General features: G+C 45.2%; 1 protein-coding gene across 1 annotated transcript in view; it reads right to left on the reverse strand.

The window, feature by feature from the left end:
• The window catches only part of KIAA0586 (KIAA0586 ortholog), a 132,381-nt gene that overhangs the window by 19,966 nt on the left and 94,570 nt on the right, over positions 1-17,845 (reverse strand). Inside the window, exon 31 of the mRNA XM_083167290.1 lies at positions 1,936-2,001. Within this exon, the coding sequence (XP_083023416.1) occupies positions 1,936-2,001 (66 nt within the window). The remainder of the gene's footprint in view (positions 1-1,935; positions 2,002-17,845) is intronic.

A 17,845-nucleotide genomic window follows, 5' to 3' on the forward strand; every position in this document is an offset into this window, starting at 1 on the left:
AGCTGTTCAATCATTGACATGAGCTCTTGTGCAGCTGTGCGACCAGTCACATGAGCTCTTGTGCAGCTGTGCGACCATTCACATAAGCTCTTGTGCAGCTGTGCGACCAGTCACATGAGCTCTTGTGCAGCTGTGCGACCAGTCACATGAGCTCTTGTGCAGCTGTGCGACCAGTCACATGAGCTCTTGGGCAGCTGTGCGACCAGTCACAAGCTCTTGGGCAGCTGTGCGACCAGTCACAAGCTCTTGGGCAGCTGTGCGACCAGTCACATGAGCTCTTGTGCAGCTGTGCGACCAGTCACATGAGCTCTTGTGCAGCTGTGCGACCAGTCACATGAGCTCTTGTGCAGCTGTGCGACCAGTCACATGAGCTCTTGTGCAGCTGTGCGACCAGTCACATGAGCTCTTGTGCAGCTGTGCGACCAGTCACATGAGCTCTTGTGCAGCTGTGCGACCAGTCACATGAGCTCTTGTGCAGCTGTGCAACCAGTCACATGAGCTCTTGTGCAGCTGTGCAACCAGTCACATGAGCTCTTGTGCAGCTGTGCAACCAGTCACATGAGCTCTTGTGCAGCTGTGCAACCAGTCACATGAGCTCTTGTGCAGCTGTGCAACCAGTCACATGAGCTCTTGTGCAGCTGTGCAACCAGTCACATTAGCTCTTGTACAGCTGTGCGACCATGCACACTAGCTCTTGTACAGCTGTGTGACCAGTCACATGTGCTCTGGGTACAGCTGTGCGACCAGTCACATGAGCTCTTGTGCAGCTGTGCGACCAGTCACATAAGCTCTTGTACAGCTGTGCGACCAGTCACATGAGCTCTTGTGCAGCTGTGCAACCAGTCACATGAGCTCTTGTGCAGCTGTGCAACCAGTCACATGAGCTCTTGTGCAGCTGTGCGACCAGTCCCATGAGCTCTTGTGCAGCTGTGCGACCAGTCCCATGAGCTCTTGTGCAGCTGTGCGACCAGTCACATGAGCTCTTGTGCAGCTGTGCGACCATGCACACTAGCTCTTGTACAGCTGTGTGACCAGTCATATGTGCTCTGGGTACAGCTGTGCGACCAGTCACATGAGCTCTTGTACAGCTGTGCGACCAGTCACATGAGCTATTGTACAGCTGTGCGACCAGTCACATGAGCTCTTGTGCAGCTGTGCGACCAGTCACATGAGCTCTTGTGCAGCTGTGCGACCAGTCACATGAGCTCTTGTGCAGCTGTGCGACCAGTCACATGAGCTCTTGTGCAGCTGTGCGACCAGTCACATGAGCTCTTGTGCAGCTGTGCGACCAATCACATGAGCTCTTGTGCAGCTGTGCGACCAGTCACATGAGCTCTTGTGCCGCTGTGCGACCAGTCACATGAGCTCTTGTGCCGCTGTGCGACCAGTCACATGAGCTCTTGTGCAGCTGTGCGACCAGTCACATGAGCTCTTGTGCAGCTGTGCGACCAGTCACATGAGCTCTTGTGCAGCTGTGCGACCAGTCACATGAGCTCTTGTGCAGCTGTGCGACCAGTCACACAAGCTTTTCTGCAGCTGAGCGACCAGTCACATGTGCTCTGGGTACAGCTGTGCGACCAATCACATGAGCTCTTGTGCAGCTGTGCGACCATGCACATTAGCTTTTGTACAGTTGTGCGACCATTAATATTATCTATTGTACAGTTGTAACGTTTTGTGGTACATAAAAAACAAAAGGCATTTATTTAAAATAGATAGACAATAGAAAACTAAGGGGTAAATGTGTAAAGACATGAGTTAGTGGAAACGTGTACCATGGCAACCAATCAGCACTGAAGTAACATTTATCATTTGCATATAAAATTAAACAGAGCAGTTGATTGGTTGCCACAGGCAACGTCTCGACTCCTATCACTGCTTTATACATTTACCCTTAAGTTCCTACTGAAGAAATAAAGTACATGGGAATTCTACCTGGAAGCTCAGAGTTGAGGTAAAAATTGGGCTCCACCACCGTTCGATCTGAATCCTCCTGTAATACTGTAAGAAATAAAACATGTCAACATAAATACATTTCCTAATCTCATCAGTCCAACCTATAATGACATAAACACATATATTCTGTGATATATGACCATTTGCATTAATGTGAGTAGGAGCGGTGCCTGCAGAGGAGGAACCAGGAAGCTGATTGGCCACAGATATTCCTCCTCCCCCGGGAGGGAGTAGGTCTCTTTTAGTGAGTGACAGGGCTGTGAGCATTCTACTGTGAGAAGTTTCTGTTTGTCAGTGGTGACGGAGTCCAAAATCAGTGTGTGTGTGTGTGTGTGTGTGTGTGTGTGCGTGTGTGTGTGTGCGTGTGTGCGTGTGTGCGTGCTTCTGCTTTACGGCCAATTTACCACAAGTCAGTAAAAATAGCACGAATGGTGTAACGGTTAGCATTACTGCAGAACTGAGGTCATGGGTTCAATTCCCACCACTGCCCTAACTGTGTGGAGTTTGTATATTCTCCCCATGCTTGTGTGGGTTTCCTCCGGGTACTCCGGTTTCCTCCCACATTCCAAAAATATACTTGTAGGTAAATTGGCTCCCAACAAAATTATTCCTAGACTGAATGTGTGTGCGTGTACATGTGGTAGGGAATATAGATTGTAAGCTCCACTGGGGCAGGGACAGATGGGAATGTTCAAATATTCTCTGTACAGCGCTGCGGAATATGTGCACTATATCAATAACTGGCAATAATAATAATTTATTTTAATATTAACCAATATAGTTCCCCACATCCACTGCTATCTGAGTGCTGGCATTACCAATTTTAGGGGTATGCTTTCTGCACCTGGTGAGCTGCCACCAAGCGGAAGTGCATCCATCCCATTTTAACAGAAAAAAAGGAGACACAGCGTTTAAGGAAACCATTTCCAGCATCTAAGGGAATTCAAATTATTTCCATATTTTTCTACGACAAAAAGATTTATTTATCCCAATACCATTTGTATCGGTCACAAAAAAAAAAAAATGATGCTAGGTGTCCGACTGGTGTAAAGAATCATTATTGTAATACACCGACACTTTATGTCTGAGGAACAGACATAAAGACGTTGGAATGTGCTATAATTAGGCCTGAAATAGACGGCTTCTAATCTTTCTCCCAGAGAAGGAGACTGACATCATTTAGCAAACACCTCTATTTCTGCCTGATCTCCGGATACAACGCTCCCATTGAGACTCCATCCCAGAACGGGAGACCTCTGCAGCGGACTGTTGCCCCACAAGGACTGAGCTGCATTTATCTGGTTTGTGACAGAACGGGACAGCAAGGGAGATTAACACCTCCTGCAGAAATCAGGGCCCACAACGATTAAGCACCGTCCGGAAAGGTGGCCAGTTACAAGTCAGACAGATGATGGAAGCTGTCCTGCGCTGGACCGCAGCTTGTGTGCGTCTATATCTGCGATGGTTAATCCTTAGGGGCTGGCTAAGCACCACGCACAATGTGGTTCAGTAAGGTTCCTGTCGACATAGACACCGAATAGGGCACCGCTGTGCTCGCCATGCTTCAGGCCCGGTGCCTCTATTTGCTCAGCACACTGTTATAATCCCCCTCCACCCTGTAGTGGAATGATATACCGCCTGTCGGCATGTGTCGGCATGTGTCGGCTCAACAAAAAAAAAGTGAAAAACCCAAGACAACCTTTTTACTGTTGACCTTCCCAATGTCGACCTAATGCTTGTGTCGACCTAATGACCCGGTCAACCTTAGACATGATGACCTTTTCATCTGTCAACCTAAGGCCTGTCGACTTTTAGTGATCTACTCAATGAATGTTGACCTTAATACTGTCGACCTAACAACCGTTTCCCACTGGATTATTTGCTTTCTTGTCCAGTTCAAGTTAACCATCGTCCAGAACACACCAATACAATATTACCCTTACCCCTTTTATACCAGCCTAAAAACACAGGTCATCCTGGGACTTGAGTGTGTAAAAATGGCTACAAAGAGAAAAACCCGGGTCTAGTGACCTGGGTTTTTCCTCGGGACACGAAGCAGAGTTTTTAGAGGATAAAACACAGGTTACGAGCAGTAGAAACGGCTATTACTTAGGTTTTTTGACCTGGGCAGGGGAGGCTGGCTATTGGTTACCTGTCTGCCGCTGACTGCTCATCCCTGTGTGCCACTGTCTGTCCCTCCGGCACCCACATGCCCGCCGGTAGCCCTCCCAATGCTGCCCTGCTCCGAATCAGTGGAAATGGTGTCAAACTGGGAAAAACACAGGAAAACAGGGCAGTGGAAACCGAGACATGGGTAAGGAGACCCGTCCAAATCCTGGGTCAAAAATCCCGTGTGTGACCCAGGATTTTAGTGGAAAAGCGGTCAATCATCAGATTACCAAATGATACCCATCATCCCTTCTTGAGTGTTCATAGGTTTTATTTTGTATGGGTTAAAAATGTGCAAAAAAGGGTGTAAAAGTAACAAATTAAAAACCAAGAATATTAAAATACCTCTGTGCCTATCTGCCAAGCACAGCACTGAAAGCACATGTATGCAGAAATGCGGACACTCAATCACAGTTATGGCCTGTATCAGTGTTCTCATTGTCTGGATCTTTATCACTGTGGTTTTCAGGTCACCCAGCATCACGTGACGACATTGTGCGCTGCCCAGGTCACATGAGTTGTGGGGATGGTGTCAGACATCTGAACTGCATTCATCCTCTATTACCCTGCTGTACCCAGGTTACATATAAGAAGAAAACAATCATACAGCACAAGCCCTGGGGAACCTGCGGTTTGTCTACAGCATCCATACTACAAATTTTAGCATGTGTTGCCCATCAAACAAATCACAGAATAGTAAAACCTTACCCTCCCCAAGAAGAGCCTGTACTGAATTACCAGGGCTTATCGGTTTTACTGCACAACAATACGTTTCTGCCATATACTCATAGTAACACAGGGAGAGTGATACAATGGGTGTGCGGTCACTGCGTAGACACATTCAAATGTTCAACATACCCAACGTCGACAGTGTCAAAAGGTGGACACACACTTATGGTCGATATAGACATGACTGACATTAAAAGTGTCGACAATGATCAGGACAGAACCATCATTAGTACTGGACACAACAAGATGACTATTCGGTTACGGATTTCATCATTTAAACAAATTAAAGTCGACAGGTCGTTAGGTCGACAGATGTGCGCCAAGCGTAGCGAGGCACCATGTGCACGAAGCATGGCGAGCGTATCGAGCCAAGCAAGGGGACGCAGTACACTTTGGCGTGTCCGTGTCGACATTCGGGACAAAAAAAGAAAGAAAAACCTATGTCATTTTTACAGTCAACCTTCCATGTCAACCGTCCAACCATGTCAACATATTTCATGTGTCGACCCAATGACCCATTTCCGACCGTTATAATGATTCTTACTTAAGGCGTGAGCGCTGGTGATAACCAGTATACAGATTACTTGTAATAAATGAAGAAGGCAGTTCAAGTTGTAAGTTAGTATTTCTTGTGTAATAGTTCCAGGCTGCGGCGCACAGCTGTACGGCCCCAGACGCACACATGCTATCACAGTAATGCTTTGATAGCAGGGGGCCCTTGAGTGTCAGGATATAGCGAAGGCAGCAGTTGTTGGCTGTGAAAACAGTCTGATACAAACCAGATGGGGGGACCGACTCGATGGGCAACACAAAAGGAAAACAATTGGCTCATTCACCAAAGTCAGACCACTACCCCAGAGAATTAACAGAAGACAATAAGTCAGGCAGGGCTGAGGCAAACAAGGAACAGCCATGTGGCAGTGCTAGAACTGGGCTTCTCCTCACACACATTGTTACTCATTACCCGCTATTATTGGTAAGCGTAGAAGACAGAAACAGGCAGAATCTTTATTTATTTTTTAAAGATAAGATATTTCGGTCTGCAGCTAATCAGGACTCAACCTGCAAGCAGCTGCATAAAGAGTATCAGAGCAATCACAATCGGATTTAAAGCTGTCCATACACTTAAGCGATTTTGGCCGATTTCACCCGTTTCCGACGGATCGGGACGAGAAACCGGTTGAAAAGTGGCAAAATCGCATGCGATTGACATCCGATACAGTGCACATTCCCGCGTGCTTCAGATCGTATAAGGAGATTAAACCTGTGCACGTAAGATAATTCGGAATAGCAGCTGTCCGTGCAGATTGCGGCTGCTGTTTAGCAGCGGAGATATACCGCATCAGGTTTCCCTTCATCTCCCCGGTAGCTCCCTGGGAGTCTTCCGTGCTATTTTTATATGCGGTAAATTTCCAAATCGGATTGAAGGACTACCGGGGGAGTTCAAGGGAAATCGGATGCGACTTGTACCTCAGAGAACGTATGGGGGCCATTAGGACTAGTCATTCATTTAGCAGCTTACACTTTAACGTCACTTGTTTTTCCACTGTCTTACAAGGGACAGTTGCTTCACCTAAGAATGCAGGCCCACAGCACAAACACTGTGGGCCTACAGTGCAGGCCCACAGCACAAACACATCTTAATAGATTGCCTGTTTTTTTTTTACATTCCGTCTCTCACAGCTGAAGTGTACCTATGATGGAAATTACAGACCTCTCATCTTTTTAAATGGGTCAACTTGCACAATATATGTGGCCGTCCAAATACTTTTTTGCCCCACTGTATCCATCAATGCAACTAAAATGCAACAAGGTCACAGTGCTAACTAATTGGATCTACGACACTTGCATATCTGTGTTGCAACTAAAACACACAGGCCCTTATTCAGATCTGAACTCAGTACACATTTGTTTGGAAAATGGGCAAAACCATGATCACTGCAGGTGGGGCAGATGTAACCTGTGCAAAGAGAGTTACATTTGGGTGGGGTGTGCTGAAACAAACCTAAATTGCAGTGTAAAAATAATGCAGCCAGTATTTACCCTGCACAGAAACAAAACTCACACAAATCTAACTCTCTTTGCACAGGTTACATCTGCCCCACCTGCAGTGCACATGGTTTGGCCCATTTTCCAAACAAATTTGTACTGAGCTCAGATCTGAATAAGGCCCATTATCTGGACAGAAAACAACAAAAATTGGGCGCAAAGAACATTACTATTAAATACTTTGGATTGTATAACGAGCACTAATACCTTGATTAAATTAACCGGATGGATAATTATTGATGGAAGATTGGCTGCTCCCAGGAGCAATCTGGAGATTTGCTCAATTTGACCCAAATCGAAATAGAAAAGATATCTATGGGTGTAGAGAAATCGCCACATCCATAGATCCTTTTAGAGAGCGCCACACAACTGGATGAAACAAAATTGAATTTATTATTATAAAATTAATGATTTTCACAATAAATAAAATCATACACAAAAAAATGAATTAAATATATTTGCTTAACAAAATCACACTCCTCTACCAGGAGAATAAAAGTGTCTGGTGTCCCTTAATTCTATATAGGCTTACACCTATTATTATTCAGGTGGGGTATCGCAATTTAGTTCCGATCCATGAGAGTTGTTTGATCTATTACATAGATTAATGGCAGATTTATATCCAGCCGGCATGCGTCCAAAGTTTTTGTGGCTCAGGTTGTTGGTACCTGGATATTCTATATCACTTCAATGTATGAGGATTAAAAGACACTCAGCCAATGCTCATACTTTACAGATTTTGTAGAGAGGAGATGTCCCGAGCGTTCACAGACAGCTCCAGCTCACCTGCTTGGCTGCCGCCGCCTAATGCCGTGCTGCCATTGATGGATCAGGCAGGGAGCGAGCTGTCCGTCATATGTGCCGCCGCTGGTGTGGACTCGCCTGGAGGAACGGAAACGAAGGCAGTCACCGCACTTAGATTTGGATTTAGTAGTTAAGCAAATGAGCTGGGATTCGCAGGGGGAGTATGATCGGTCCAGACCCCTTAACGCGTTTCTCTGCTGTAAACTGGTATAGCGCTTTCATCAGAAGGAAAATCATTATCTGAACACCTGGCGCCAGCCGAAATGCACTGGCGCTTTGGGCTTACTCACGCCAGGCATCTCATGGCTAGATGTTTATGGACACATATCGATCTATCTTTATGTAACAGATATAACGCTGGCTTTGTGATGAGGTTTTGGTGACAGACAGAAATAGTTCAGGTGTTCTGCTGTTATTCTGGGAGGAGTGCAGTCATTGCCCCCACTTGGAAACGATCCACTGCTGGAAGAGGGTCATCCACATCCGAACAGCCACCAAGTACTGCTCCCCGGTACACACAAAGCCCCACAAATAAATATATCTGCCAGCAGTAAAGCCGTGCAAGGTTTCGAGGGGGAGGAGCCTGCGTTTCAGCACCGTTTGAAGTGTCCAGGCTTCTTTCTCATTCACTTCACTTAACAGTGTACCCCAGCGGATCTATTTTTAATGTTTACTTTTATCTATTGCTAAATAAAGAGGACAACATGCAACATAAAAAAGGAAAAAATAAAGAGCTGATTTGGGGGTCATTTGAGGCCACTTGGCAACAAAAAAAATAAAAAAAATATCATTATCATCAATTATTTTATATAGCGCACACATATTCCGTAGTGCTTTACAGAGTATAGTTGAACATTCACATCAGTCCCTGCCCCAGTGGAGCTTACAATCTATATTCCCTACCACATGTACACGCACACACAGACATTCTAGGGTTAACTTTTTTTGTTTGCTCCCAATTAATCTACTCCGGAGTACCCGGAGTAAACCCAAGCAAGCACGGGGAGAATACACAAACTCCGCACAGTTAGGGCCATGGTGGGAATCTGACCCATGACCTCAGTGCTGTGATGCAGTAATGCTAACCATTACACTGCCCATACGGCCAAGCTATTTTTTAATTAAATAAGAACTTTTATTAAATTTGGGGCACATCAAAAATTTACAAAAGTAAAAGTAAATTGAGAATTTATTTTACCCCAATAACGACATGTAATTATTAGCCCAGTTAAGGTAATTGAAACCTTCTAATTGCCTAATTAGTCATGAGGGACATTTTGCACTCGATCAAATTTGACTATGTAGTCAGAATGACATAGCATATAGGCCCTTATTCTGATTGAGTCGGATGGCTCCGAATGCGGACGGACGGCTGATATTTGGTATTTGCACATGTGCGAACGCCGCATACGTCTGAACATGGCGTGAGTTCCGTGCAGAAAATGATCTTATCAGGGGGTGGAGAGGGGTGTGAAAGGCTGTTTGGGCTCATTACCATATGCGTACACCCCGCTTTTCATGGGTGTTCCCATGAAACCGCTGGGCGTACGTATAGTAATCCGGCCGTGACGCACGTGTGGGGGGCGGACAGCTGACATAGCCGGATGCCAGCTGCCCGCCCATATCCCGGCTTTCACACGGAGAAATGTCCGAGTGGTCTGGAGCACTCGGAGCTGTCTGACTGCTCGGTCCATCATTCGATGGTCAGCGACCATCGGAGGATGGGGGAGGTTCCCACAGATGGAGGAGGTGTTCACATGTAACATCCACTCGCGGTCCGTTCGGCGTCTTACCGCATTCGGACTGTAGGCGGGGCTAAGAACACTCGGTTCCTGTCCGAAATACGCATCCGTCCGATTCACCTAGAATAAGGGCCCCAGCTATGCAGCACCTGATCCCGATTAGATTCCTGAAGCACGGCCCACAGCATCGGAAGCAAATGTAGAAACAGACTGTGCAGGACCATCTATTTCTACTCAGTGGCTCAATGCCACATGGCCTGCGCCCTCCATCGCTCCTTCTAAGCTGATTCCGGCACCCCAACGGCTGCCGGATCGGCCAGTGTGGTCACAGCTGAAGTATCGCTTGTTGTCACTTTAGCGGAGATAACACAAGATTAGTTCATGGGAAATAGCTGTCGGCGGACCAATACTGTCAAGATAAAATATATTTGTTGGTGATGCCCTATGTGCAGTATAATTTGTGACCCACTCCCTGTAGACTAAGATCATCCAGGCGTTACAGGCCGTTCTATGTTACTCATTAGTATCATGTTACCCCAAATGTACAGTGTGATACGTTCGTGATTTATTAAGGATAACAACTATTCCTGCTGTGTCACCACAGTCCGTCTGCCCCTTCCCTGTAAGCAGGGCCCTCGCTCCTCGTGTGCTAAGAATATCGCTCTGCCACTTTTAGAACTGCGTCAGTGTCCGCTGCAATGGTCTTTTATTTTCCATGTACTTGTCCTAAATTGCATTTGTGCTGTAAATTGTTATTTTCTGGGTTTTTGGCTCATCTTTGTATTGTCAGGCGCTGCAGAACCCTTGTGGTGCCATACAAATAAGCGATAATAATAATAATACAGTATAATAGATAGAAAATGTCTAGGTCGTCAGTTTGAAATGGTTGACGGTGACAAAAGGTGGACACAAGCTTAGCGTCGACATCCACAAGGTCAACATGCATTTTTTTGGGGTCTATGTCAACATACAAAAAAACCTGTGAAAACCGCATGTCGACTATGCCCATGTCAACATTAAGCTTGTGTGTCGACCTTCTGGCAATGCCAACCTATGGACCATTAGTGGTCTACCTACAGTAATCACTGTTGAACTAGACATTGTCCACCCCATACAACAATACATTGGTGCCGTTTGTTCTGCAGTTTGCTAAAGGAAAGCAAAAAATAAAACACTTAATCTGCCGCATTAATCTGGTTTTTATTAAAAATATAATTTCTATGAGTTTATTAGTATAATTCCAAATGTCTTTGTAGGAATACTCATTAATAAATTATTTTTCTGGTATGTTAAATACTTACAGGGATAAAGATGTTTTATAAAAAAAAAAACCTATTAAAGAATTCTATTTTAATCAAAACCAGAAATACAGATTATTGCACACATTAGAACAGGAGGCTGTTTTTACCCCTCCCTTGACGCCCCCCCCCCCCCCCCCCCCCCGCCGTTAAATGAACCTTTTAAGAGAAATGTAAAACACAATGTTAATGGACAGGGGCGTTCTTGATTTACATTGTAAGCTCCTCCTTTTCAAACCCATAAGGATCTGAAAAAAACAAAAATGAGGGGACCCATAGCATAATATCCTTATCTTATACCCTCACTAAGAATTCAGCCAAAACCTGCATACTAAACAGGACTTATACCCCTTTAACAACACTGCAAAAACCTGGGTTTTTGCCTCTTTGACCCAGGTCAGTGGGGCAGTGTAAACGGGTATGTCAGGTCATCGACCCGGCTCCAGATTACACCAATAGGTGGAGCCCATCCTCCCGACTGCAGCGTCCTGCGGTCAGTATGGAGGTTGGGCGGGGGGGCGCACACAGCCTAAACTGCTGTCTGCTGTACTGTACTGTGCTGTAGGGAGGAGGTGAATGGATTCACCTCATGGATGGGAACTAGGGGTGCACGGAGGCTGGGGGCATCCCAGCAGATTACCTTGGTGCTGGGTTTGCCCCCACCGAGGGGATCGTCAGTCCCGCCACGTTGTTTGGCGGTCCTGGCGCTTTGAGATGATTTCGGAAAAAAGTGCCCAAATCTCACTAGTGTATGGGTACCCTAAGGATTTGTGGGTTCATGTTTTTATTCAATCCTGCTGCCCAGGAGGTTCAAGGGAAATCTTATGCAATGTCTCCCTCCAAAGTTGCATAAGTGTATGGCCCCCACATACTTATACGATTTGGGCTATTTTTGCCCAATTCCGACAGATCGGGACTAAATATCCTGTGAAAAGTGTCAAATCGTACTATATATATTTTATCTCCAATTCCAATGTGTGGTCCCTTTGCATGTAGTGTCGGAGATAGCAAGGGCTGCAATCAGGATTTGCCCGATATTGCAGCCCTAGTGTATGGGGGCTCTTCAATAGAGAAGTAAAAAATTGGGCTTCCAGGCTGTTTAGTGTAGGGACGCCATTGTCCCTATTTATTTATTTGTGTGTAATTTAGTTCCTCATACAAAGAAAACGAATTAAGTCATTCTTTTAAGTTGTACACAACCGCATAGCCATTATGCATTACCGCTAACCGTATATTTTAGATACATTCAAAACTAAACGTATCTAAAAGATAATTCATATCTGACGCCTGCTGTCTTCTGGGTAAAAGAAGTATGGCCACCCTCTGTTTTGACATTTCTCCCTTGTAACATAACACTTTAGACAAGTTGTATCCACCCAAAGAAGGCTTTTAACATAGCCAAGCATTAGTGTAATCTTACACTCAAGTGATAATTAAATTATACTGCAGATGACATACAAGTGGCTAAGTGGGAAGGACAGCAATGTAGCACAAGCAGATGAATCGGTGGCTGCACGTTCTACTGTCAAATCTAACCTGCGGGGGCCATCCTGGAAGGTGCTCACTTTCATTTTCAAAAAGGTGGCAGGAACAAAGCCAGGTGTATTTGCTACATGTCACCATACAGTAAATAATTCAGTGTGCGGGGGAGAGGATTCGCCATGCAAAGTTCAAGGCACTATTTTGAAGAAGTCAGCAATTACAATATATTGTACATTGGATTAAGTGAAGAAATAAAAATGAAGAAATATCAAGTATCGGAGCTGTGCGTTTAAAAAGGAACATTAATAGATTTCCGATTACGGATCATCAGTTTTCGGTATCTGGATGGCTTATAGAATATGGGGGGGGGGGGGGGGGTATTCAATTCTGGACAAATTTATTGGACAGGTGAATAATCGTCAATAATTCACTGATTAGTATTCAATCACAGGCCCGTATTTGAGTCTATTTTCCCCCATGCCATTTCCCTTCTTTTTTTTTGACGAATCGGGCGAAAACTTACACGAATTCACCAAAATACACGAATTCGTGGAAATTTCTCTGATCCACATGGTTTTCGCCAATGCTAGATTTTTTGCCCAGGCGAAAAGTCAGCACTGGGATTGAACAGGACAAGTCGAATTTGCCCAAAAAACAGGAGATAATTGCTGATTTTTCACCTGACAAAAAATTTGCCCAGGATTGAACATCCCTAAATGTCTAGATGGCATGGTAAAAAGGTAGACACAAGCAAAAGATCTATGTGCCATCAAAAGGGGTGTGGTATAACACACCGACAGTTGGGATTCCGACAATCATTAGCCCGATGTCGGAATCCCGACTGCACAAGGGGGGGGGGGGTTTGCAACGGAGCCCCTTGCGGGCACGCTGCTCTCGCCACCTATTTTATTCTCCCTCTATGGGGTTCGTGGACCCCCACGAGGGAGCAGTCGGGATTCCGTTGTCGGGGTAATGACTGTCTGAATCCCGACTGTCGGGGAGTCGTCCTGTACCCCATCAAAAGGTTGACATGAGCTTTTGGGGATTTTTCATAATTTACCCCCTACATTGATTTAGACTGGGAATGGTAACGTGTCCGAGAGCAGAGTGAAGGCCCTGGCCGGAAGCAGGGTGATCAGATGCGGTAAACTAATTGTGGGTCAACGTGCTCCGGTGTCTACATTGATACCAAAAACTCATGGCGACCTAATTATACCACAAAATCAACTTTCATAAACACTGAAATTCACATGTACAGTATATGAAAAACACGAGTCATATTTGCATCATTTTTAATAGTAAAACTGCAAACCAAACTTCCTGTATTTACTAAGTGGTCGGCTTTTCTGGAATATTTGGAGTTTAATATTATGTACCTTTGCATACTTTATGTAGAATTTCAATCTGCTGACAAGTGGTTGATGTACACCTATGAGATTTACAAACAAAATTTTTCCAAATCTATTATATAAAATCTGCATTAGGATTAAGAAGAAGAGCTCTGAGGGATATTCCAAAGCCTCTCTGCTCCCTAAATCATGTGTCTGTTTGCCATATTGGTCACGTGCAGAAATATAAATGATTACAGGCAGCCTGAAGACACAAACCAAAGAGAAATGGTAAACACCAATATTCTTTGTACAGGCTGCTACAATGATTTATGTCCCATATAAACAAATAACTATAATTATCATGGGATTACAGCTTCTTAATAGCTCATGGAAAACTAAAATTCTATTGGCCAATTAGCTGGTTTAAAGCATTCTATCAGATGTGGTTTGGAAATGACAGTTAACACATTTGGACAATGACGGATTCTGACATTGTGTCCCATGATCAAAGCTTCTAGAGAGAAAAAAGGGGATGACTTTCATTTCAGCTGGAAAGGAAAGTGGCCTTGGCAGGCTTAGTAACTTGCTGGTTACAGTGTAATAAATGGGCCATCAGTGCTGCAGAGATGCTGTGTAATTGTTAACACTTTACAAAAGAAAACTTGAACAAACAAGTCCTTTAAAATGTTTTCAGTTTCCACATATAGAGCCCTTGCTTGCTACCGTAACATGGACAATCCAGTCAGGGTAAACGCTTGTTTCTGCAGGCACCCCATAAAGTCGAAACCCCATTAAGCAAAAACTAGCAATTATTTCTGCATTAGGCCCAACGCAAGGTTCTGACAATGCATGGTGCCTAATTGAATCTGCCATAAGAAAAACAACAACATGTGGTTCCGTTGCCTGAAATGCGTTTGACAGGTCACCTGACTGTCGTATTGGCATACTTAAGTGAGGTGTGGGATGATCGCTCGGCCTCCTGGGAAAGAAATCCATCCTCACTCATACTGCCCACTTCCATAGAGACTAAACAAACAATCATGGTAAAATGTGCAAGCTGGTGACTTAAGGGGTGCAATATTGGCTGCGGACGATTTTTGACTATGCGATTTTCCCTTGAAGTGCATGGAGCCGATTACGGCTACACTTGACTATGTGTTATTTGGCCTATGGCCAAACTTTCCATATAATTTTGACTATGAGGGTTATTCAATTTTTTGCAGAAAAACCCCCAAATAGCGTCCGTTTACATAAAGAATAGAAGGAACTTGCATTCCATCTAGTCAATCTTTTTTTTCCAGATTTATGGACATCCTGAATATCGGAGAAGACATAGATCCGCGAATCGTCTTTTTCCACAGACACAGATTCGGCTTTTTAAACAGCTGAGTCAGCAGCCGCGAACCTCGGACATTTTCCTGGCGAAAACGGATGAATAGCGATACCCCCTTATTTCCGATAATCTAATACCCCTTATATTGTCAAAATTGTCAGCCAAAATCTCACCATGTGTATGTACTATTAATTACAGTTTTGTGATGAATCATGAATTTTTGGCCCTGTGGCACAATTCATGGCTTTGCATAGCAGGCAGACGTACTGTGGTGACACAAATGACACCCTCTCACCCGCACACCACCTCATGCACGGAAATTGAAGAAAAGCAGGGTGTCCGTCCCATTCGTCACTGCAAATTAGGGAAGCCAATTTTAAGGCATTTTTTCAACCCCGGCATCCGAGATTGAAAAATGCTCGATCCCGTGATTGGCTTCGGTAATTAAAAAAAAATGCCTGATATTTACTTACATGTGTGGTTGGGAGTCAGGCAGGGGGGCGGTGTGCGGCCAGGAGTAGGGCAGCGTGGCTGCGGTGCGACCTTTTATATGCTACCCGGCATTAGACTGCACATGCAGAAATCCCGGCAATTTAGGGGCCAAATCCCAGGATCCCACCGATCGCGGGATTGGCCACCCTACTGCACCATCATAAATGCAAAACCTAGTACTGTACGTAACGGTCATACGTCCAGGCCCCATATCTCAGAGAATCCGCAGCAGGGCCACATAAGTGAATGAAGATACACGGTACCAGGACTGGACCCACAGGGATCCCAAATTGATACAGAAAAACATTAAGTTATCATTGTACTGTTCTAACGCGGACAACATCCAACAGACCTTTGTTTCCCGGCGGTGACCGTTTAATTGAATTCTGTGGACGAGGAGAAAGCCTCACTTAGGTGAGATGATGTTATTGAATGGACCCGTAAATTGAATTACAGACGCGGCTTAAATGTTATTGTTTAGTCTGTGGAATTTAATTGCGCCGAACTCTTCCACCTCCCCATAATCTAATCAGCAAATGCATGTGTGAGGCGTTATAGCCACGGTGCCTGAATGCCAAACATAAGACAGGAAATGAGGAAAAGCTCGCACACAGCTGGCTGATTGCAGGACACCTGATCCCGTCACGGGCATCACCCTGGCACAATACAGACGTATGGATGACACCTTCAGCTGCACCGGGGCCTTACAGGGTACATTTACTATAGATTCTAAATATGAAAAAAAGATGATCTTGTCCATAGCAACCAATAAGGTTCTGGCGGTCTATCTTTTTCTAAGGATGCAACAGAGATAGAAAAGACAGAATCTGATTGGTTGCTATGGGCAATGTCACCTTTATTCATTTTTAGAACCTTAACAGAATTACCTCTAGGTTTTTTTTTACTTTAGTGGGATATTCAATCGGGATATGGTCATTAGGTCTACAGCAAGGTGGTCGACAAGCATTGGGTCAACACCATTAGGTCGACATGCTGAAAGGTCAACATGGTTCTAGGTCGACATGGATATAGCTCGATAAGGCTTTAGGTGGATAAGTCATTAGGTCAACACAAGCATTAGGTCTACATGGGCAAGGTCGACGTTTTTTTTTTACTGTTTTTGGAGCTGACATGTGCCGACAGGCGGTATTTCATGCCGTACTATCCACTAGGGCGCGTGGGAGAATAAAATAGTGTGCCGAGCGTAGCGAGCCATGCGAGGGGACGCGGTGCTACATTTCAGTGTCCATGTCGACTGTGTCAACATTCAGCTCAAAAACAGTGGAAAACCCAATGTTGACCTTTTCACTGTGGACCTTGCCCATGTCGACATAATGTTTGTGTTGACCTAATGACCTGTCAACCTAAACCCATGTCGACCTAATGACCTGTCGACCTTTCAGCATGTCGGCCATCTTACTGTAGACCTAATGATCTACACCCATTCAATCTGGGATTCAGACTGTCGGAACGTCCCAACAGTTGGAATCCCCCTTTCTTCTGAACTGACAGGAACTCGACAGTCAGCATTCAATGTTCCGAGTGTCGGAAAGTCAGCTGATCAGCGAAAATGGCTGCGGATTGTCGAGAAATGGCCGTGAATTCGACAATCCACCGCCGGACTTAAAAAGAAAGTCGTATCGGACACCCTTCAATGTTGTCCTTAATGGAAGCATTGAATAGCCGGGTGTCAGGAAATATCGACAAAGACTGAATAACCCCTTATAACTATGCCAAATAAACGAAAGTTATTTTATAAAATGACAGATCACCAGTCACTCGCCCATCCAAATGTCAGAACAACATTTATAGTAATACCGGCGCAGACGGCTGCGCACGCCGACAAGGCGTAACACTTGAATTGCTCCGTTGGGTCACATCTTGTAGCCGTCAGTGCACAAAACACTTTAAACCCTTCAGTGATGTTTTTTTTTTTCTCAGGGAGCGCACCCCACTGGGCGAGTTTTTTTAGGAAGCGCTCGCTAACAAAAACAAACAGCACTGTGTTTCCCTGGGCCGTGCAGCGCCGCTGAGCACTCCATCAGCTGCTGCCTGGCCCTGTCCCGGCAACCCGGCTGTGTGCGGCGTGACGTTAGCAAGGTCATGCCACACACAGCCGGGGGAAGGAGGCAGGAGCTGGGCAGCAGCTGAAGCTGAGTGCAGCTCAGTGGCGCTACCCGGCAAGAGGGAGCTCAGGCAGTGGCACTCTCAAAAATTTTCCGGGTTTGCCAGTATGCGCACTGTAGCACAGCCTGGAAAATTCTCGGGAGTACCAGGGAAGGGGTTAATACTTCCCCATATATTATCTATATATAAAAGGCTAAGTACACCTCACATCTACGAGGTGAAATTTCACCACTGACCACAAGAGGCCGTAGATGGACCAAATGGCTCCTTGGTGTGCTAAATTAACAAAGTGAAAGCAATTTTTGCAGGGACACTTATCGGTTACAAACTTGA

Source organism: Crinia signifera, chromosome 12 (genome assembly GCF_055691185.1).
Source record: "Crinia signifera chromosome 12, ASM5569118v1, whole genome shotgun sequence".
Taxonomy (NCBI): Eukaryota; Metazoa; Chordata; class Amphibia; order Anura; family Myobatrachidae; genus Crinia; species Crinia signifera.